At 36.2% G+C, this 24,276-nt stretch overlaps 1 protein-coding gene across 5 annotated transcripts in view; it reads left to right on the forward strand.

The window, feature by feature from the left end:
• The first annotated feature begins 1,499 nt into the window (after positions 1–1,499).
• The window catches only part of VPS8 (VPS8 subunit of CORVET complex), a 290,094-nt gene continuing 267,317 nt past the window's right edge, over positions 1,500–24,276 (forward strand). For 4 of the 5 annotated variants that reach the window (XM_055084239.1, XM_055084243.1, XM_055084241.1 and 1 more), the window contains exons 1-9: positions 1,500–1,590; positions 5,776–5,808; positions 6,774–6,828; positions 15,131–15,255; positions 16,002–16,088; positions 18,625–18,692; positions 20,155–20,308; positions 20,411–20,470; positions 22,133–22,240. In XM_055084239.1, coding sequence (XP_054940214.1) covers positions 1,540–1,590; positions 5,776–5,808; positions 6,774–6,828; positions 15,131–15,255; positions 16,002–16,088; positions 18,625–18,692; positions 20,155–20,308; positions 20,411–20,470; positions 22,133–22,240 — 741 coding nt within the window. In that variant the 5' untranslated portion in view covers positions 1,500–1,539. Of the gene's footprint in view, positions 1,591–5,775; positions 5,809–6,773; positions 6,829–11,009; positions 11,087–15,130; positions 15,256–16,001; positions 16,089–18,624; positions 18,693–20,154; positions 20,309–20,410; positions 20,471–22,132; positions 22,241–24,276 lie in introns of those variants that run through there. The other variant, XM_055084245.1, reaches the window with a different exon arrangement.

Here is a 24,276-nt window from a genome sequence, read left to right on the forward strand (position 1 = left end):
TTTGTTTGTTGATCTATGTGTCTTTTTTAATGCCAGTACCATCCTGTTTTGATTACTGTAGCTTGAAATAGAGTTTGAAATCAGGGAGTGTTATGCCTCCGGCTTTGGTGTTCTTTCTCAAGGTTACTTTGACTGATTTGGATCAGTTGTGTTTTTATAAACTAACAATGAAATATATAAAAAAGTAATAAAAATCTCCTTTACAATGGCATCAAAAGCAATAAAATACTTAGGAATAAGTTTAGGAACAAGGAGGTGAAAGAGCTGTATACAGAAAATTATAAGAATTGATGAATGAAATTAAAAAACACAAATGGATAGATATCCCATGTTCATGGATTAATTAAAATGTTCATACTACCCATAGCCATGTATAGATTCAGTGCAATCCCTATCAAAATCTCAATAACATTTTTCACAGAAAAAACAATCCTAAAATTTGTATGGAACCATTATAACATAAATGTTTTGGATGATTTGTTCACTACCTGCTTAAAAGCTGTGGTGTCTTCTTTTTGCCTAGATAGTAATGTCAGAACTGCTTTGCATGGCATCAGTCTGAACCCTGCTTACCATTTTGACATAATCTCTGAGCACTTCCACTCCTGTCCTCCTGGTCCATGCCTTTTGTGTATTCACATTCCCCACACACTGTGCACCATTACATCTTCATATTTTTGCTTGTGCTTTTTTGTTGTCTGACAGACTTCTAGTTATCTATCAAGGCCAGCTCAGATGCCTTTTCTTTTCTATAGCTGTCCGTAATAGCTCCCTAATAAACAGGATTAAACTCTTCATTTCGTTTCTATAGTGCTTTATTTATTTTTCTTTTCTAACATTTATCCTTTAATTTAAGAGTGAGTTACTCATTAGTCCCTCTAGCTAGGATATGAGGTCCTTGAGAGTAGGAACTTTGACCTTCTTATTTTTGTATCCCCAGAACATATGTTTAGTCACATAGAGTAGGTGTTCAATGTTTGGTAAAAGTTTAAAAATTATTTTTTGTACAGTGATGAGTAGGTTAAGTGAAAGAAGCATTAGAATGAGTAATGGGTAGGGAATTTGAGGCAGTTGATTGGAGAATGAGAGGGTCGTTATAGACAACAGGAGGGCAAGAAAGGTGGTAAAGGTGGAAGGCAGGTAGAGGTAATGTAGACATGTGAGCAGGGATGCTCCATAGGCAACCTTCTGATGAGTAGCAGAACCTCTTGCTGTATTTCTTAAGGTGGGCAAGGAACAGGTTGAATCAGTGAAAAAGAAATGGTGGCTTTATTCATTTTCCTGCTTGTGCTTCTCTGAGGTTCAGGGTGGATTCAGTACATTTTAACGTGAGACTGCTGGACTTTATACCTCTTTGCAAACCAGAGCTAACAAAGTAATACAGTGTTTTATGCTTTTCTCATTTTTATTTTTTCTTATTTCAAAGTTTTAAAGACCCTGCCTTTTCAATTCTTTTTCCAATTCTTAAACATTTTCCGTTTTTTTTTCTTTTTAAGAAAGAAGAAATTACCTGATTCTTTTTCACTCCATGGATCAGTTATGCGACATTCACTTTTGAAGGGAATTTCTGCCCAAATAGTGTCTGCAGCTGTAAGTATTTTGTTCTCTTCCCCCAGCTTTATAACCTGCAATGGCATAATGAAGTAGGAATGAGCATAAAACAAAGCACAGCACTTCTCTTGGCCTGAGGCTTAAGGAAAATAGAATCTGGCTTTCATGGGTTTTGTGTGATTATTTTTGACTCATAAGACATAGCTACACATCTTGACATAGAAATTAGTGCAGCCATGAAATAAAGGTCTGCCCAGAGTCTCGGGTGTGCCTAAATGAAATATGGCAGCAAGCCTAAAAGAAACACTATCTGCTTTTTCTTTGAATTCCTTTTCAGTTTAGTTGCCGTCTTGTGTATTTGGTTGAGGTAGAGTGCTTGTTTTTTTTAGTCTTTTCATATGGAGAAATGATTGATCAGAATCTTTTACAACTGAGTGATTTTTTTAATAATTCACAAAAGTCTTCATGTACCTTATTTCATATACTCTTACAACTTTGAAAGTAGGGAAAGCCATATCCTATTTTACAAATGAGAAGACAGGCTCAGAGAGGTGACATTAGCTTGTCTTACATCATTGGGTTAGGAGATAGCAGAGCAGTTACTCAAAATTGGGGTTTTTGGCTCCAAGTCTAGTGCTTCTTTGCTGTGAAATGAGGGTGGTATTGGTGAATGTGGCCAGTGTATAATAGCTGGAACAGAATATCTGTGTCTTTTTTGAAAATGATTTAGAGTACTGTGTTTAGTGCAGAAATATTTAATAGTCCATCAAGACAATAGATGCTGATTCTGGTATGTTTTATCAAATTTTCCTTTGGCCTCAAGGCCTGTAGTTTTACGCAGTCTTTCAGTTTTGGTTTTCTGAATTCAGTATATAGATTCTGTAAATAATAATAGTAATAATAATGATGATGACGACAGATTCATACCCCAGGAACTTTGATACGTTTTTATGTTCTTTTCCTGGAGTTTAATTAGTATTTTGCATATTCAGTTTGGACAAAGTTTTGATTTTTCACAAGGGTAAGAGATTGGTACAGAAGTGGCATCGTGACACCATAACCACATTGTAATTTTCAGGTTTATTAGAGAAAGCTCTTATTGCAGAAACCAAACCAAACCAAACCAAACACAAAAAACACACACAACCCCCCCCCCCAAAAACAACAACCAAAAAACCCCCCAAAGAAACAATAAAAAAGAAAGAAAGAAGTAGTGTTCTCTGCGGGCAGTTGGTATACCCTGACCCAGCTCATATATCATGAAGTCAATTTAAATAGAAAGATAGTCAAGCAATGGAGGAAACTTGGGCAATTGTCCTTCCTCTTGTAGGTGGAGAGTAGCTCATATTTGCTAGAATGGGAACCACCTGTTGAGGATTACATTTCCATGACGTTTTCTGAATTTAATCCTTATGTAGGTGATGAAATTCATTCCTTTCAAAATCAAGATGAACCAGAACAGTCATTTGACCCACCTGTGCAGTTTTAAAAATATTTTGAATAATGGAGACTGAACTAAAACTCAGACATTGAACAATGATTAGATAAATCTGTTATTTAAAAGGGTTTCTCCTTTCTCTTGAAGAGGAGGGAAAAATTGTAATAAATCCCAGAGTGTTTGCATTCTGTTCTTATTTCATTGCCATGGCTGAGCTCCTTTGGTATGTTAAAATGAAAACTGCTTTTCTTGTGACAGTCTTCATACTCTGCTTTCCTAATTTTGGATTACCAGCTCAATTTAAATTGTGTGCTTTTCTGTGATGGTTGGTTTATTAACATGTAAAGCTAGTTATATTTGGGGGTATCTCTCCTGAATGGCTGTTCCGTAATGCTTTCAGCCATGTGGATAGTGATGTTATTTAGGGCTGCCTAGGGCGTTGATCATCATGGCCTTGTAGTCTGTGCCTGGAGAACACTTAGGAGAGATGAAACTTTTGGAGTTGTGAGCCTCATTGTTTAATTTTGGAATCCTCCTCAAAGTAATATGACATATGACTGTATTTAAAATAGATTCAAGTTAATTTTAAAGGATATTTATCATTTTATGATCACCTAAGATAATGGGGATACCTTAGCATAATGTTTTTGCAAAATGTGTCCATTGTATAAGAATCTCCTAGGGTACTTATGAAAATACAGATTCCTGGGCACCATCTCAGACCCACTGAATTGGAATCTAGTTCTAGCCGTGTAGCTAGGGATTTTCATTTTAACGGGTATCCCAGGTGATTCTAATGCACCGTGGCTTTTGAGAATCACTATCCTAAGATGCCGTAACACCAGCACTAAAATTCTATTCATATATCCTCTAAATTGCTTCCCACATCTGTGGGTTTTAGCTTTGAAAGTTAGCTGACTTCCGATTGCATTTTTCAGGTTCCATTTTGAATATGGTTTATGTTCTTCATCTGCTGGCTCATTCTTTTTCCCTGTCCAGGACACAAATCAATCATTTATCAAATATTTGTTGCATGTTTCTTTGTTGTTCAGCATTATGTTAGGCATCCTTTACACACACACACATCCACACAAAGTTGACTATATCCTGCTATCCAGAACGTTGTACCTAGCAGCGGTGGTGATTGTTCTTCCTCATAGTTCCATGCCCTGTTGTAAGTTTTTTAAGTTAGTTCCTGGGAAGCTCTGTAAAGTTGGATATAATAGATTCTGCCTTCTGAGAGATTATAATAATGAATTGAGCACATTGACAGGGACAGACAGAAAAGAAATACAGAAGTGATCCAAAGAGCCTGGTGTGGGAATGGAAACCCTGAGTTTTAGACATAGTCTACCACTTCTTGAATAATTGTGGGCAAGTCAATTTAAGCTCTTTGAAACTTAATCTGAATCTGAAGAATCTTAATCTGTTTTCTTAATCTGGAAAATCAGAATAATACTACTTGTTTGATCCATCTCTCCTGGTTTGAGTATCAAATAATGTGATAAATGCATTTGAAAGCTCTTTGCTACTACAGTTCTAATCATTGAAAGCCCTTGTTATTTTTTAAAGCTACAGAAGTACCAAATATTAGTAGACACCCTTACATTTATAGGATACTTTACATTTAATTTGATCCTCAGGACAACTCATGGCAGTAGCTAGGGCAGTGTTTGCCTTTTCCGCAAACAGGTAAGGGGACTAATACTCAGAAGAGTTAGGTGGCTGTGCCAAGGTCACACAGTCACTGGTAAGGAGCTGGTACTAGCACTTAAGTTTTGATTTTCTTATTCTGACTGAATATACCCTGCTCTGGCTTTTATTTATTTATTTATATTTTAAAAATTATTTTATTTCTTTTTGCCTTTCATTTTTAAATTTTTTTTAACATCTTTATTGGAGTATAATTGCTTTACAATGGTGTGTTGGTTTCTGCTGTATAACAAAGTGAATCAGCTATACATATACATGTATCCTCATATCTCCTACCTCTTGCATCTCCCTCCCACCCTTCCTATCCCACCCCTCTAGGTGGTCACAAAGCACCGAGCTGATCTCCCTGTGCTGTGCAGCTGCTTCCTACTAGCTATCTATTTTACGTTTGGTAGTGTATATATGTCCATGCCACTCTCTTACTTCATCCCAGCTTACCCTTCCCCCTTCCCCAGTCCTCAAGTCCATTCTCGATGTCTGCGTCTTTATTCCTATCCTGCCCCTAGGTTCATCAGAACCATTTTTTTTTTTTTAGATTCCATATATATATGTTAGCATACAGTATTTGTTTTTCTCTTTCTGACTTACTTCACTCTGTATGACAGACTCTAGGTCCATCCACCTCACTACAGATAACTCAATTTCGTTTCTTTTTATGGCTGATGGTTTTTATTTAGGGGTTATTTTATAATCTGCTGGGTGGGAAGCTCCTACTTAGAGGAAGAATGTCTTTAGTATATGTTTCCGTTTTTAAAATCTTTATGTACTCTTACCCTTGTGACCCATAGTACTTATAGTTTATTCACATTATTGAAAATAGAATCTCTTTCCTCTCTCTTTTCCTTTACATTTTCATTTATTATCAGTACCCTTCCTGAAACAGTAAAAGAAAATGATCTACTCTTGTGCTCTTTATATTTTGTTGGTATATACAACTTTTGTAGTTTCTCTTATTTGGGGGCAAAAATGACGGTTTTACCTCTTGTAAAGAGGTAAAGAGAGGGCCTTATACCATTTTCTGCTTAAAAATGGGAATGTCTTTTCAAATACTTTTTTTTTTTAATTTTATTTAGGACAAAGTAGATGCTGGCTTGCCTACAGCAATTGTAAGTATACTTTAAATAATCCTTTAAAGGTAAGCTTTCTATTTGATCAGGTTTTCTTAGATTTATTCTTCCGATATTCAAAGTTATTACATAAATTTTGTGATCATTAATTCATGTCATTTACTGCCAGTAATCAGGTTTAAAATTTGTCCATGTTGAATGTTCTCGTTCTTTCTAGTGTATTGTTACTTTTCAGTTTTCTTTTTTTGTTTTGTTTTTTAAGAAAAATAATGATTAGCCTTTTCCCAATTTATTTGTATGTGGTACTACCCTGCCCCAATATATTTGCTCCTTCTGTGACTTGGCCTCGCTTTGGTTATAGGGAGTGGAAAACAGTGTTTGGTAAAATCACTTTGTGGTAAATAGTACACTTAACAGCTCTGAACTCCATTGCCAAGCCTGCCAAATAGTAAATCTGTGGAGTGATTATAGAGAACTGGGGGATATTGAAAGCACACTAGTGCCCTCTTTTCTATTTTCAACTATTTCCAGCTGCCTCCTGTAGCTTTCTTATTAGATAGTCAATTGGTGAGGAAGTGGGCTGGGTTTTGAGTATTTCTGGTGCCTTTTGGCTCCTGTGAATAAGCTGGAGAAGGGCTTTCTTGTCCCTTTCCCATACCTCATAGGAGGCTCTTGGTTGGGTAGCATAAGTGCCTCTTACTTTGTGTGGACCCCTGAATTTTTCAAAAAATTGCTTTAGAGGAAGTTAAGTGGCATGTTTTTGCTTATAATGTTGAACATATGATATTTTAATATTGTTACCCTTAGAGTAAATTTAGAGGGATTCCCAGAAATAAGATGTTCTGAGTTTCATTTCCTGTTTTGCCTCTTAGATGAAATTTTCCTTATTTATAATAGTTGATATGTTATCTGGTGCCTAGAGGAAAGAAAACCAGCAAATTCAATTCTGATTATTTCAAGATCCTTGTAATGTCTTAAAATGTAATCTTCTCTTTTGTTCTCAGGCAGTGTCGAGTCTGATAGCAGTGGGTACATCTCATGGATTGACTTTAATATTTGGTAAATTTTCTAACTACTTTCCTTATTTTAAATATTAAGTATTTGGGTTTTTTTAATAATGTCTTTTAATCACAGTTTATATAGTAAACTTTATTTTTTTGAAAAAAGCCAGAAAAACTTGAAAAGTAGCAGTCAGCATTTTTATAGTTAAAAATTACTTGACTCAGCTTCATTTTGTTGCTCATTGCACGTTTATTTTCTTCTTTATGAATTTATAAGCTATCATATCATATCTTTTGACTCTCTGCAGACCTAGACAAAAAGGATATAAAATTGAGAGGCTGTCATTTTGTCTGCCTCTGGTTTGTGGTGGTGCTAATGTTTTATTCTAAATCATATCTGAGTAGTAGGTATTTGAAAAGATCTTCAGGGAAAGAGATTCCCAGGCTTTCTCAGTAATTTTCAGTAACTCTTACTGACAGTAAGTTTTTTTTTCATTTACATTGTAAATCCCTCTAAACTGAAAAATTTTTAGCCCATAATCACTTTCTTTTTTTGGTTGAGAAGAGAACTTAGGTAGTTTTATTTGTATGGTAGGTGATAGTCCTAAGTATTTTCTCATTTTTTTTTCCTACGTGAGACTAAATAAACCTAGTTTTAATCTTTCTTTGCTTTTGCATTCGATACTATGAGCAGAACATTTTGTTCTGTTTACTTAAAAACTACTAGATAATATTTTCCTGTCATTTTTAGTGTTCTCTATGGACCTTAAGTCTTTTGCAACTTTCTTAAATGGAATTCCTGATGACACTGTATTTTAGTAAGGACTCTACAGGATATTGTGTAAGGATTACGTGGGAAGACCTTAATAGCAGAACCACAGTTTGATCTCTGTGGGCCTTGCATTTTTATTTATCATATGAGTGAATAGCTAGTTATTTTCCCTTGTTTTTGAACAATTTGACTTCCTATTTATAAATTTTCCATTATGCCAAAAGCCTTATTTATTATGTGTTTTTAACACCTAGTCTTTTCAAAGGCGATTGATATAAATAATAAAGTTTTATTGTCTGGGGATGAGAAGAATGGAAACAAAAATATAATTCTCTTGAGAGAACTTTAGAATTGATTCTTTAAACAATAATTTTTTCTTATTCCATAGTATGTGTTCATAATAAAAAATTTAGATGAGCAAAAGGTTGAAGATACACCAAATTCTGCCATCCAGGAATAATTCCTAACATTTCTGTATGGCCTTCTAATCTTTTTTCCTGTACATGTGTGTATATATATGTACACACCCCCAAATGGGATCATGTTAATTTGTAACCTGCATTTTCATTATAATGAACATCTTTCCATGTGATTATTAGTCATCTGTAACATAATTTTTTTCTGTATTATTAGTTTTTTTTTTAATTGAAGTATGATCGATTTACATTGTGTTTCTGGTGTACATCAAAGCGATTCAGTTTATATATATATATATATATATATTCTTTTTCATATTCTTTTCCATTATGGTTTATTACAGGATATTGAATATAGTTCCCTATGCTATACAGTAGAACCTTGTTGTTTATCTATTTTATATATGGTGGTTTGTATCTGCGAATCCCAAACTTCTAGTTTACCCCTCCACCTCTCCTTTGGTAACCGTGAGTTTGTTTTCTATGTCTGTGAGTCTGTTTCTGTGTAACATCATTTTTAATGGCCACGTTTTACTTAATCATTTCCTACTATAAGACATTTAGGTTGTTTCTAACCAAAAAGTAGAGTGATGAACATCTTTGTAACTGCATTTTTGTGCACATGATTACTTCCTTAGGACAAATTCCTAAAAGTGGGCTTGCTTAGGTCAGGGTATGAACATTTTAAACACTTCTGATGTATAGTGCCTAATTGCCTTCTAGAAAGTTTTGCCAGCTTGCTCTCCTATCACGTGTAAGAATGCTTGTTTTCCTATGAGGGCATAGTTGGTATCAGATTGATAGAATTCTGGGAAAGGATCTTCAAAGGACTTTTAGTTCAGTCCCCTTATTTACATATGAGGTGATTGAGAACCAGAGAGGTTAAGTGACATGTACAGAGCCAAATTCAGAATCAAGGAATACTGAATCCTAAGATCAGTACATTTCCACACTTCCAAGCAGTTCTCCAGTTCTAGGAGAAAAGGATGCAAATTGCAAGATATATAAAGGAAAGAATGGAAGAACTAAGATGAATGAGGATAAAATATAATGTACCTGATTATCTGTCAGAATACATGTTTATTTTTGTTCCCACTTACCAGTACTCACTTTTCTTCAACTGTATCTGCTTTAATATCCCTTCCTTACCACAAGGTTATAAGAATATGTGCCTGCTTATAATCAAATCCATGCAGAGCTTACTGCAACAAATTAAAATGAAGTCTTTTAAAATAAAAACTAACAGAGGAGAAGAAGAGTTTATTGTCTTTCATTACTGTCTCCTTAATTTCCTTAGGCCTGCTGTCTAATTTTTTTAGACCCCAGCAACTTTCTTGTAGATTTGATGAAATAATAATCTTTCATTACAGTCTCATGAAAAAGAAAGTATGCCATAATGAACATTTTGAGAAAGGATCATAATATTCTAGTTATGCTTTGGATTTTTAATCATGCAGTTAACAAATTTTACTCATTTTTGTGGGAATCAGATATTTGGACAATGAGTTTTAACAGATGGATTAAAATTTGCTTGAAAGCCAGGAAAAAAATGGCAGAGTAATAATACTATGAAGTGTCTAGATTAGAGGTCTGGGTTAAATCTGATCTTTTAAACATCTTTGTTGATCATAGGAAAAAGTGCAGAACTGTACTTGTTTAAGTACCATTAGATTCTCTTTGGAATAGAGGCCTGGGTCATTAAAATAGTAATCATTATAAGCTTCTTAAACATCATGTAAATTGCCTATTCTTATGGAATTATAGGTATATGGTATTTATTATGTATCTTGGTTCTTACCTAAATATAGGATCTCAAAAATTCGAATCTTAATAAAGATATCTCCCTATCCTAAGGCCCTTAGTTTTCCATTTTTTGGGTTGTTAGTATACTTTAGTAGATTATCTTTTGGAAATTGTTTTTGTTTTTATCAAACTTAATGGACTTGGATTTACTGTGCTAAAATTTGGATATTATGCATTTTCTTTATTTCCATAACCAATACCTAAATTTAAATGCTAGATGTATCATTTAATCACATTTAGTATCATTCCCACAGATAACTAAAGTTTATCACTTATCCTCTTGAAATTTTACCTGTCTTTTCTCTGAACTTTTGAACTGATTTCTTGCTTTTCTCTTTTTTTTGATCTTTTCTCCATGGATTCAAAGGAAAAGGTATAGTAATTTTGGTTTGCATGAGTGACTCTTTTTCTTTTGACCTTTTTAATGTTGAAAAAGAATGTTACTAGTTACAGTCGATGTCCTCTTATGAAATGCTTATTGAAAAGTTTTGAAATTAAAGTAGGGAATTGTTAAAAATTATAAATATATGTATACCTTCAATGTTTTATTTTAAATGAAAATAAATCAGTGAATATTGATCTTAATCTTTTGGCATAGACCAAAACTGTTTCTTTGAGTTTGTATCTGCCAGTTGGACGTCTGCAGCATCTTTTTTTGGCATAAGCTGCATCAGTGATGGGTCATACAAAATTTGTACTTTTAATTAAAAAAAGAGGTAAAAGCTTAGGCACCTGTGAATCAGTTGAGGTGTGCAAAATTTTAGATTTTCATAAAACTTCTTTTCAGTTTTCTGCAGTTATCTTGTCCATACCTTACTTCATGACAGTTAATTTAAAGCAATTCATCTTTACCAAGTTTTTCTAAAACATTCATTTAGCTTTCATAGAAACAACAGCTCTTTCTTTTCCACTGTATTTCATCAGTTGACAATATTGTTTAATTACATTTTTAAAGTACAGTAATGTTACAGTGGCATGAACAGGTTTGGAAATGAACACAACTGACTTTTCGTAAGCATCTGAGTTCTAGAAAATAGCCATTTAGCTGTGGGGAGTCAGTGTATCGTGGGCTTTAGTCAGTAAGCTTTATAGAGGGAATGGAGAACTTTAATTCTGTGTGTTTGTTAGATGGCGGTCAGGTAAAGTGCTTCTGCTGTTTTATGATCATTGTTGAAAAATGTTCCCTAATAACTCTTTTCTTCTTCTTTGGTCTTAGAGAATATTTTAATAATGCACAAAGGAGTAGTATTGAAGAATGGTGAATACTGGCAATAAAAGTAGAGCTCTACACACATAATTAGATTTTGATTCCTTCTAGGATCTAGGTATTTCCTTCTTTGATGGTCTTTGGGATGTAGTTAAAACAAATTGGGGTGAAGAAATAGAGGATTAGATTAGTTTTGGTATATGGAGAGAGAGCAGAAATTCTTGAAGTATGTACAAATTTAGATTTTATGGCTATTATAGACTTTATATGTTATTTATGGCTTTTTTTTTTTTGCTACTTAGCACATTACTCTTAAGCCTAGAATATGCTGAGATCTACCATAAGTAAAGTGTACTGCGAAAGGTATACTAATAAAGAAACAGATATAATTCATTGCAGTACCAAATGGATGTGCTTTTTGTGGTATCTGGGCTTCGAGTTCTTTTAATTAATTGGTAAGCTATTTATTATCATTAATAGTAATTCTTCGTATGACTTTCTTGGTGGACCAGTGGTAAAGAATCCACCTTACAATGCAGGGGACGCGGGTTCAATCCCTGGTCAGGGAACTAAGATCCCACATGCCGCGGGGCAACTAAGCCCGCGCGCCACAACTACTGAGCTCAAGCACCTCAACTAGAGCCCACGTGCCGCAAACAACAGAGCCCATGAGCCCTGGAGCCTGTGCGCCACCCGCACGCCACAACTAGAGAGAAGCCCGTGCACCACAAGGAAGAGCCCGCACGCTGCAACAAAAGATCCCGCATGCCTCAACGAAGATCCCACATGCCGAAACTAAGACCCAACTCTGCCAAAAAATAAAAATCTAAAAAAAAAAAAAAATTCTTTACATGTGTACCATTGGATAGTTTTCATATTTTTCATAGGCATTTACAAAATTTAAGCTCTATGCCAACTCTGTGAAGTTTATAGGAAAAATGATAGTCTCATTTCATATTTCTTGCCCAGATCAAGAGCCCCATTGGAGGAGGAGAATGTGGAGAGCTCTGATTTTCACCTTACTTGCTTCTGTCCAGGTCCTTTTGTTCTTTCCATGTAGCTTTAGAAATTAAGTTTTTGGAAGAGGTTTTAAATTTGTCTTCACCAAATACCTTTCCCCAGAATTGTCTAGAAAAATCTGGACTACAGAATGTTCTTCTTGTAGAAGAAACTTCTTCAATAAGACTTAGCTTTCTTTCCACACAAATTCTACCTTTTCTGATTTTAGTCTAAATTGTATAGCAAGTTTGTTAATATGGCACCATAAATATAGAATGTATAATGACAGCAATAAGAATTGATAAGTATCTTTGTGGAGTTAAACTATATTACATTTTATGTACTGTCTATTACCTCACAGCCGCTCTACCTTATGAAGAGACATTATAAATATAATGAATACATTGTAAAAGTTAAGGACAAAGATTGACAATGTTTTCATTAACATAGTCCTGTGGGATGTAAATTTAATACATATTTCAGGAGTGACCAAGGCTGATAATTTGGTCCTTGTTTTAGCTAGTGTTTTGTTTTGTTTTGTTTTGTTTTTGTGGTACGCGGGCCTCTTACTGTTGTGGCCTCGCCCGTTGCGGAGCACAGGCTCCGGACGTGCAGGCTCAGCGGCCATGGCTCACGGGCCCAGCCGCTCCGCGGCATGTGGGATCTTTCCCGGACCGGGGCACGAGCCCGTGTCTCCTGCATCGGCAGGCGGACTCTCAACCACTGCGCCACCAGGGAATTAGCTAGTTTTTTAATACACAGGACCCACAGTCAGGAAAGCAGAGTCATGTTTGGGTTTTTAATGTAGAAGTTAGATGTGTCTTTTTCCTTCCCTCTTTTTTTCTCTATTTCCTTTTTCTTAATGGTACCCTTATTCTCTATTTTGTCATACTCCTTAATTCTCCTGTGCTTACTTTCCCTGAGTTATGAGTACTTAAATAGTATAATTTTTAAAATAAATTTATTTATTTATTTATTTTTGGCTGCATTGGGTCTTCGTTGCAGCATGCGGGCTTTCTCTAGTTGCGGCGAGCAGGGCCTACTCTTCGTTGCGGTGCGCGGGCTTCTGATGGCGGTGGCTTCTCTTGTTGCGGAACACAGGCTTTAGGCATGCGGGCTTCAGTAGTTGTGGCTTGCGGGCTCTAGAGCGCAGGCTCAGTAGCGGTGGCGCACAGACTTAGTTGCTCTGCGGTGTGTGGGATCTTCCCGGACCAGGGCTTGAACCTGTGTCCCCTGCATTGGCAGGCGGATTCTTAACCATTGTGCCACGAGGGAAGCCCAGATAGTCTAAAGTATGAACTTAGGTAAAGCAGGAAGCATTAGTTAGTGTCTTTAAGTATTGGTGGATCAGAGCTGTATAGAGTTTGGATCTCAAAACCGGGATTACAAAGGATCTCAGCAGGATGCTATTCAAACACTACTCTCCTAGAAGGCAGGTAGCCCAGGCTAAAGTGACTTCTTTTTGAGGCTGGTGTGGAATTTCTGTCTTTGTCCTCTTACTTTCAACCCATTCGTTGGACTACTGACATGACCCAAAGTGGTAGCATATATAGAAAATTGTTGTCCAACCACTGAATCTTGACAATTTGCAGAATAAGGTATATGGATAATCCACTAACTGTAAAGGTGGCTCTGACAAAATAAGAATCATGGAAAACACTATTTTAGGCATGCAATTTAATAAAGCAAAATAAAATGTGATGTCATTTTTAGAGTCAGGAAAAGGAAATTTTAATAACTTGGATTAAACTGGAGGAGGGAGGAAAGTGTATGTAAGGAAAAAAGGGAAAAAAATCTGTAATTGTAATCATTTTAGATTTGAGTAAACAGGACTTTTAAAATACGTCAGACCTTGTATATTTATGAAGTTTATTCCTTTTCTGATATTCATCTTGGAAGGCTAGGATCTAAAATGATTTCAGAAAACATCAAATATTTCCTATGTGCTAGATAGAATACAGCCATTAATTGTGTCAGAACTCCTGGGGAGGTGGGGATTGCTATTTGAGCCTGCTTATGAACACAGAAAAATATTCTTACAGTAGTCACTTTGGATGGGCAAAAGGACTTACCTAGTATTATTCCCTACATTTGAGAATGAATGTCTTTAGGCTCTTTCTGATAACTAGATTTACCTTTATAGGAGGAAGGTTTGCAAATGTGGCAACTATTCAGATGATTGTCAGATGGCAAGGCAGCAGGCTAGGTATTCTGGGGATGTTAATTCACTCATGATCTCAGCCCTTAGAGAGGTCATAGTCTAAGAGTGAGAGTAAGATGTATTTACCTCCAAAAATTAGCACATAGATAGTGAAGGGAAGCACAAACAATTGCTGGGGGAGTTAAGAGACCTCCTGATTTTACCAGTATGGTAGTTTTTTTCCCCCTTAAACAGTTAAATTTTGTAGGCATGCCTTCTTATGTTTAAATTTTTTATTTCATTGTTTTCAAGTGGGTACAATAATGAACTCTATATAATATAAAGTAAGCATTGCCTAGGAGAAGCCCTAGAGGAATTTAATTATTAGATAATAAGGTTTAATAATATCTGAGTGCCTCCTGGAGAAATCAGAGGTGATTACGGCAAAATCCTTGCCCTTAAGTAACTTAACCTAGTAGAGATTTGAATTATATGCTTTTAGCATATCAAATGTTGATGCTTGAAAAGAATTTTCTTAAGCAGTTTAAACATACCCTGTGATTTTATTTATATTGTTCATTTGCCTGGTAAACCTTTTCTTCATGGATAATATAATGTAAATTTCAGCCAGCTCTAAATTAATAAATTTTGATTTTTGAAGTTTTAAATCTACTTTAAAAGATGGTATTTCATGTAACCTTGCATCCTAAAAATAGCAAGAAATACAATTCTAGAATGAAAGTTAGTTTGTTCAAAGAGCTTTCGTAGGATTTTTTTAACTTATTAGCAAGTTTTGTATTATGCTTCCTTGTAGTTATTGTTTTTTTCTGCTTTCTTAGTGTCTAATTCAATGCCCAGTGTCTAGTAGATGCTCAATAAATATATTTTAAGATGAATATAACTTCATCGTTTGATTCTTTTGATACTTGCTACCTCAAAGTGTTTGAAAACAAGCCTATACTAAGTATATATTTATTCAAACCTTCATTTCTTTCACTTGATTTTATCAATTGCTTTCTTTAGATCAGAATCAAGCTTTGCGACTCTGTCTGGGTAGCACTAGTGTTGGAGGTCAATATGGAGCCATCTCTGCCCTCAGTATCAACAATGACTGCTCACGACTTCTCTGTGGCTTTGCTAAAGGACAGGTAAATAGGAACTTTATTTTACCCATAAGACAATGTAAAATCAATTTCAAAAAAAGCATTATCTCTAGATCAGTATCTCGAAGACTAAAACGTGTTATAAAATGACATGTCTGTAGAGCTAACCTGAGTTTGCTTAGTCTGACTTTTGTCCAAATTTTTAAATATTATTGACTGAGCCAGAGTCTGTGGTTTTTAATATCTTAATTCATATGTCCATATAAGTAAATAGGTTTTATAAACCAACCAGGCTGTTATACAAAATTTACTTTCTTACTGTAGTGAGGATAATTGTTGTTGATTTTTAAGTACACTATATTCTGCTTTGTGTATTCTTATTACTGTGTTCCTAGATAACTATTTTGGTATTTCTTTTTCTTCTGAAACTGGCAGTAAGTTTTGTTTCTTCTCTTCTTCTGACATTAATTGGTTTGGCAGTAAGCCTTTCTATAATTTTTACCAGTGCTAAAGAGATTGACTCATTAAAGAAATTTCTTTTACCTCTCAGTAAAACAACAAGATTTAAAATCTGAAGGGAAAAGTAGGTTGGGCAGGATGAGGGGAGGATGAAGATGAAATAAAGGCCTCATGCTTTAGTGGATCTGCAACCTTTAGTTATGTTTTAACTTTATAGTTCTTTGTCTGTAATGTTTATAGACCAGGAATAGATTATTTCAGCCAAAAGCCAGGATACTTAAGTCCAAAAAAGAGCAATAAATTTGTTTTTAAAGCATTTAGTTGTCTTATAGATCACTATGTGGGATTTGGCCAGTGGAAAACTTCTGAGATCAATAACAGATGCTCATCCTCCAGGAACAGCAATATTGCATATTAAGGTAAAGTCCTTATTTTCTTTTTCTAATAATCTTTATGCCTTTGTATCCATTTTAAAGTAGATTTCTTTATAAACAGAATCCTTGAAAGTGAACTGTCTTTTATTTGACTGGCCCAACAAGATGTTTTCTCAAGTTAAAACCAGAGATGGGCTGGCATGGTAACATTCAGCTGTAAGTTGTGTTGAAGTCTAGTAGATATAGCAGGAAAGAGAGTAAATTGATGTGATCCTGGACGAAAGGCTGGCAGCAAAGACAGGCAGTACCCTACTGAAAACCCATGTGCAGATTTTAAAAGGTCTTTTTACTTTGTTCAGTCCGCCAGGATTTTATTGCTGAGGCGGTGTGCTCTGTCACACTTTGTTGGGAATTACCTGAAGTTCAAGGCACCAATTGTGAAAGAACCAAGCTTTGCATTATGTTTAGAAACAAATCTGTTGGTTTATTTTCTTTCAGGCCTCCAAAGGAAAAGCATCAAGATTTGAATCTTGACTTTCTCCTTACATGCCTGAAAATAATAAACCAACTTAGGTAACAGATTTCATTTATAAATGCAATGCGAAGCTTGGTTTTTGTATGCTGTCAAGCCCATGTTCAGAAGTATAAAATGTACAGGACTATAACTAAGGAAGTCTAAAATCAGATCTTCTGGATTTTAACCATGTACACATTTGGTTACTTAGCTGTGCAGACCTCTCTTATCCATACACATTCTTTTTAAAGTCTGGTAGCATCTGGAGTGTATGTGTCTGCATCTTGGTTAGTTACATAAAAGTCTTTTGTGGCAAAGCAGCATTGAAGCATTTAGTTACAATGAAAACAACCAAGACAAGTAAAAGTAGAGAGAATTTCTCCTCTTTCTGAACATCATGGCAGTTTATCTTGACCTCTTTTCATATGGCACGAGCCAACCTGTAATATGTTGTAGTTGTTTGTGTTATGTCTTATCTCCTTTAATAGATTGAGATCTTTGAAACCAGGATCTATTTCTCTTTAATTTTTGTGTGTTACATGTAGTAGCACATTACAATAAATAGAGCTCAATAAATGGTTGGTTGTTTATAAAAGTCCAGTCCATTTGCAGAAAAAAGCAAAATCTTTGGGAGAAGCAATAGGAAACAGAAGAGATAAAGGCAGAGAGAAAAAGGCAGAAGAGATAAAGGCAGAAGAATGCAGCTGACGTTAAAAGCAGACTAGTAGTGGACATCGTGTTGCTTGCGAATGGTGATAAGTGCAGACACTGACTTCTGAGGTCTTCCATTGACAACGGCTACTTGCGCTTCAAACTTCTTACTCATTGTTCTCCAGACTTAACCCTACACATCCCATCAATAACAGTTTGGGCTTTAATTCATTTATATATACATATATATAAATATTTATTTAAAAATTATTTAAATATACTAGTGTACTATATTTAAGTACATTATAAAACACATACACAAGAAGTAGAAAATTAATAAATAAAATCATGAGTGCTATTATTTTCCTTACACTCCACTTTGGCAACTACTCAGCTAGACCTTGAGAACAAAGGTGTAGGACTTCTTTACCCATGTGTGGGGTTGAGGAAGAATAATTTCATAGGAGCCTCCTGTACCTCAGCCATCCCTGAGGAGCACAAAGGCATGAGATTTAGGATGGTTTTACAAACCTCTGGGGCTAGGGAAACTAGTCACTATAAGTGATACAAATTAAGTTATTCAATTTTGTATCCTACAACACTCATATCTACCATACCGCATAAGCCCTTAGGACCATCTGTCATTGTGAACATTATTTATTATTTGAGTTTTCCAGGGTAGATAATAATAACTGAAGTATACTCTGTCGAAGAAGATTGAGGGGGCAGCACGTTTTAGGAAGAGTTACATAAAAAGTTAAACTGTTTTACATGTAGTGGGTTAACTCTTCAGTTATTGGAAAACATATTCCATTAAGTTCATTTCCCAAAGATACCAAATATCTTTCACTGTGTCTTTATTCTTTTTTTAAAAATTAATTTATTTATTTTTTATTTTTTTTAACATCTTTATTGGAGTATAACTGTTTTACAATGGTGTGTTAGTTTCTGCTTTACAACGAAGTGAATCAGTTATACATATACATATGTTCCCAAATCTCTTCCCTGTTGCGTCACCCGTGTCTTTATTCTTGAAAGCTAGGCAACTGCAAATGTATCCAAAGTATCCTATTTAGCTTAATAGCAAGTTAGAAAAAATTAGTGTAAGAACCGAAGTAGAGAACTTTAGGGCTTTTATGAGTCATAGTTTGTATTTTTCTTTTATCCTGATGAAAGGTGGTTTTTGCTTTTTTTAAAGCCTCATTTTTTTTTTAAAGATATTGAGCCATTTTTATTCCAAATATGGGTAAGTTTGTATGTTTAGAGTACTGAGGTAGATATAGTTTAGGTGATTTCAAATCCTATTAAATGTGTTTGTCTTAGATTTTTAAAATTTTATAATTTTTTCCCTTACCTTTTTAATACTTGATTGGTTGTCTGAAAATGTATAAGAAAATAAATTCCTTCTCTGTTTAGTTTACAGATGATCCAACTCTTGCAGTTTGCAATGACAGCGGAGGCTCTGTTTTTGAATTGACATTTAAGTAAGAGACTAATGGACATTTGTAGACAAATGAAAAGATTAGCTCCAGTTTAATGACTTGAAGTTGAATATGAAGAGGTCTGGAAAACCCATGTAATTGGGAATAGGTTGTGGCTGTGTATTACACTTAACCTGGGGGGGCTTACAGAACATACAGAGCACCAGGCCGGGCCCCCCCAAATTCTATTACAGAAGGTCCGAGGTGGGATTCTAGACTCCTACTCCCCAGAGTATTCATAAGCTCTGTCAATCTTGGGAACCATTATTCTGGAGTATCTCACTAATTTCCGTTTAGGCCCCAGGCCCAGTTGATTATAACCATAATGGCCAGGTGTAGAAAGGTTTTTATTACCTTGGCATTGCCCTGTTTACTCTTTAAATAAGAGGAAAGACTATTTAGTATTTAGATACATGGAAGAACATTTATAAATCTGAGTTTAAAAAAAAGTAGAACATGGGCTTCCCTGGTGGCGCAGTGGTTGAGAATCCGCCTGCCGATGCAGGGGACACGGGTTCGTGCCCCGGTCCGGGAAGATCCCACATGCCGCGGAGCGGCTGGGCGCAACGGGAGAGGCCAAACAGTGAGAGGCCCGCGTACCGAAGAAAAAAAAAAAAAAAAAAGTAGAACAAAAAATTCAATGTGTGTTATATTTCCATAAGTTCTTCAAAGTAAGGACATGTTTTTTGTATTTCTCATACCTTCTAACAATGTTGAGCGCAAAGTAATTGCTTAAAAAATACTATTGATTTATTCAGCTAATGTTTATTGAGCATCTCCTATGTGTAGGCATTGTTCTAGGCACCAGAGTTACAGCTATGAACCAGACAAGGTTGCTACTCCAATAGAACTTACATTCTAGTTGGGTCGGGGGTAGGGAGACCCAATAAACCAATTCATAAATGAAATAACTGTAGATAGTTATGAGTACTGTGAAAAAAAAAAAACAGGTCAGCGTGCTGGAGTGCATTTGAGTATAATTTAGGAAGGCTTCTCTCCGAAGGTGACATTTGAGCAAAGACCTGAATGACAATCTGGTCAACAAGTGGAAAGATCTAGAAGAAGTGTTCCAGGCAGAGGGATGTTCAAGCACAAAGCCTTTGAGGTGGGCACAGTGTGGCATGCTGGAGCAGTGGAGAGAAAGCAGGTGTGGCTGGAGCATGCGTTTGTCAGGAGCAACAGTAGTGGGAGAGGAGTGAAGGCAGGAGCCACATCATATAGGACCTTTTAAACATGGTGAAGAGTGGATTTTATTTTATGTACAGTGGCAAGCCATTGGAGATTTTTTAGGAGAAGGGTGATAAATCTGACCCACACATTAAAAATGACATGCTGATGTCACGTGGAGTTTGGATTGTTGGGGGCAGGAGTAGGGGTTAGGAGGCTTTTTTAGTAGGCCACGCTAGGGCTGTAGCGCCTTGGATCATTGCTAAGTTGATCTGGCATTTTTTGGTTACATTTTCAGGAGAGTGATGGGAGTGAGAACATGTGAATCTAGATGCCTGTTCAGTGGTTCCAAGGGTGAAGTTTGCTGTATTGAGCCTCTCCATTCTAAGCCCGAGTTAAAAGATCATCCCATCACACAGTTTTCCTTATTGGCCATGGCATCCTTAACAAAGGTACGTGTATTTAGAAGATGAAGCTCATAACTTTAGAGGCTTTGAATACCAAAAATTTGAAAATTGCAGGGTAAATATTAAAATGTATTTTTTCCCCTAAAGATACTGGTCATTGGATTGAAGCCATCCTTGAAGGTGTGGATGACTTTTCCTTATGGACGGGTAAGTAAGCCTCTCCATCTTATTGGTAAAAAGACCATGTCAGGAGGTTGGGGAAAATGACTTGCAAGTGGCACATTCTGTGAGGTTGTCAGAAAACTAGGTAGGATGGAAATCAGTGCTGCAAAGGTCACTGTCTGATTACCTTGATGTGACCAAAGCAGCATAAGCTGGTGACTGCAGCAGTAACCTGGGGATCACAAGATCTGTACTTTTCTACCTTTATTCTGTTAAGTTTTTCTCTCATGAACAGCTGCTGCTTTGATAATGAACTACTGATAGAGAACACCCCACCGTAATACCCAGCATTAATTGCTGCTGCATACTCTTTCCTTGGCTTCTTCTGCCTCTGATATTTTACTTTGGAGGATGATTCTTCTCAGAATGTATTATGCACACCTCAATTTCCCTTTTCTTTTTCCTGATCGGTTGTTTTCAAAGAGTTGTTTTCTTCCAGTGTGTATATGAGGCGAGGCATTGATGGGATGGGATGGGACGGAGAATGATGGTGCAGAACGAAGCCTAGTTCAGAAAGTAGCCGCTGTAATGAGGGAGCTCACTCTTCTGTTTTCTTCTTGGTACTCGGTATATCATTGGACCCCAGGGGAAGCAGGTCTGCCCTTTCAGCTGGCAAAGCTGGCTTATATTGCCATTAACAGTTCTTAGGTGAGCTTCATTGGCTAATTGAGATTTATCATGGTAGTATGTGTTTACATCTTTTTGTATGTTTTTATTGGTGTTTTTTCCAACATTGTATTATGAACATTTTCAAACAAATAGAGAAGTTGAAAGAATTTTACATTGAACATCTATATACTTACCATTGTAAAACTCTACCATTAGCATTTTATTGTATTTTATTATATACCTGTTTATCTCTATGCACCCATCAAATTATGTTTTTTTAAATGTATTTCCAAGTAAATTACAGAAATTAGTACTCTTTTTTCCTAAATATTCAACATGCGTATGATTAAGTACAGTTCAGTATTTGTTGAAGTTTTTCCTTCGGTGTAACAACTTACATGCAACAAATGTACAGATCTTGAGTGTACATTTGCTGAACTTTGACAAGATGTATGTACTTTTGTAATCCAAACCTCTGTCAAGATGTGGAACATTACCATCCACACAGAAAGTTCCCTCATGACACTTCCCAGTCAGTCCCTGCTCCTTTGGAATTGATTGATTGATTGATTGACTGCATAGGGTCTTTGTTGCTGCGTGCTGGCTTTTCTCTAGTTGCGGCGAGCGGGGGCTACTCTTCATTGTGGTGTGCGTGCTTCTCATTGCGGTGGCTTCTCTTGTTGTGGAGCATGGGCTCTATAGATGCACGGGCTTCAGTAGTTGTGGCGCACGGGCTTCAGTAGTTGTGGCTCACAGGCTCTAGAGCACAGGCTCAGTAGTTGTGGCACAGGGGCTTAGTTGCTCCACGGCATGTGAGATCTTCCCGGACCACGGCTTGAACCCGTGTCCCCTGCATTGGCAGGCGGATTCTTAACCACTGCGCCACCAGGGGAAGTCCCTCCTTTAGGAATTTTAATGAGAAATTAGGAGAAGTTTTATCAAGGAACACCAGTCAGATGGTGTTGTAAACCAGAGTTTTCCCTTTGTTTTCCTGTGTGTTAACAGTGATGCCTTTTTTTTTCCCTTCTCCTCACTTAGATGGATCCTTCCAGTGTTCCATTGCTGGCCTGGCACTTTGTGGCAGTGCATAATTATGTGAATCCCATGCTTGCCTTCTGCAGAGGAGATGTTGTTCATTTTCTACTGGTAAGTCCTAATATGATGCTAGATCTGTGGTAAAGTCCTTTATCATAAGATTATTCTTTTGATTCACCAGTAATTTAATATTGTGTCAAAGAAATATGCTATCATAATTCTTTCGAGAGAGAGTGACCTATTTAATGTTTATTTGAGGCTTTAGTGGTTAACATGGAAAACAGATGATCACCCTCAGCTCCATGCCTCTTCAAGATATATTTCTCAGTTCCATTTCCTTTGACTAATAAATAATTGATGGTTTATGTGTATGTATAAATATATAAATGTACATAGGTCTGTATTAATAGCTTACCTATCTACATATAGTGTATTTATTAGACAGCAAGTTATCATTGAGCACATGCTATGTTATCTGCACTGTAATGGACACGAGGCAATTGAAAGAAGTATAAAACTTAACTCCTTCTTTCACATAGGTTAAAATATGGTTTGAAAGGCAAAACCAGTATGTTCATTACTACTAGTGGAACAGTTTAAGGATTCAAGTATGTGATGAGAATTTAAAAATTGATATAAGTTCAGAGTGTGAAGAGATTTGTACGGACTAAAGAGGCTGTGGAAGACTTTCTGAAGGATATAAGGCAGATACTAGGGACTTCCCTGGTGGCGCACTGGTTAAGAATCCTCCAGCCAATGCAGGGGACACGGGTTCGAGCCCTGGTCCAGGAAGATCCCACATGCCACAGAGCAGCTAAGCCCCTGCGCCACAACTACTGAGTCTTCGCTCTAGAGCCCGCAAGCCACAACTACTGAGCCTGCATGCTACAACTACTGAAGCCCGTGCGCCTAGAGCCCGTGCTCCACAACAGAGACAAGCCACCGCAATGAGAAGCCCACACACCACAATGAAGAGTAGCCCCAGCTCGCCGCAACTGGAGAAAGCCTGTGCACAGCAATGAAGACCCAACACAGCCAGAAATAAATAAGTAAATGAATTTATAAAAAACCCAAAAAACAAAAAAAGGCAAATACTATAGGAGGGGTGAATATGCATATTGGGGAAAATAAGATGTACTGAAGTTATAGAGGTAAGAATGTGCCTGTGGAATCTCTTCTTGGGTTTCCTAGCTCAGTGAAGCAAGTACACCACTATGCACCTAGTTTCTCCAGCCAGAAATCTAGGAGTTACCTTTCAGTTACACTTCTCCCTTTATTTCTACTCTATCACACATCTGTTGACTCTGAGTGTACTTCCTCTTTGTCTCCCCCATTGCTGCTTCCCACTGACATTTCTAGCCTAGGCTCTGGAGTAGCTTCCTGACTAGTCTTTGGCCTCAGTGTCTTTTTTTTATTAATTGAAGTGTAGCTGATTGAGAGTGTTGAGTTAGTTTTTGGTGTACAGCAAAGTGATTCGGTTTATATATATATATATATATATATATATATATATATACACACACACACACACACACACACACACATATATTCTTTTTCAGATTATTTTCCATTATAGATTATTATGAGATACTGAATATAATTCCCTGTGCTGTGCGGTAGGACCTTGTTGTTTATTTTACATACAGTAGTTTGTAGCTGCTAATCTCAAACTCCTAATTTATCCCTCCCCCTCCTTTCCCCTTTGGTAACCATAAGTTTGTTTTCTATGTCTTTGAGCCTGTTTCTGTTTTGAAAATAAGTTTATTTGTATCATTTTTTTAGATTCCACATATAAGCAATATAATATGGTATTTGTCTTTCTCTGACTTACTTCACTTAGTACGATAATCTCTAGGTCCATCCATGTTGCTGCAGATAGCATTATTTCATTCTTTTTTGTGGCTGAATAGTATTCTGTTGTATGTATGTATGTGTGTGTGTGTGTGTGTGTGTGTGTGTGTGTATACATATATATTTATACACCACATTTTCTTTTTTTTTAATTTTTTTAATTTTTATTTTTTATTTTTTTTAACATCTTTATTGGAGTATAACTGCTTTACAATAGTGTTAGTTTCTCCTTTACAACAAAGTGAATCAGTTATACATATACATATGTTCCCATATCTCTTCCCTCTTGCGTCTCC

Source organism: Physeter macrocephalus, chromosome 1 (assembly GCF_002837175.3).
Source record: "Physeter macrocephalus isolate SW-GA chromosome 1, ASM283717v5, whole genome shotgun sequence".
Taxonomy (NCBI): Eukaryota; Metazoa; Chordata; class Mammalia; order Artiodactyla; family Physeteridae; genus Physeter; species Physeter macrocephalus.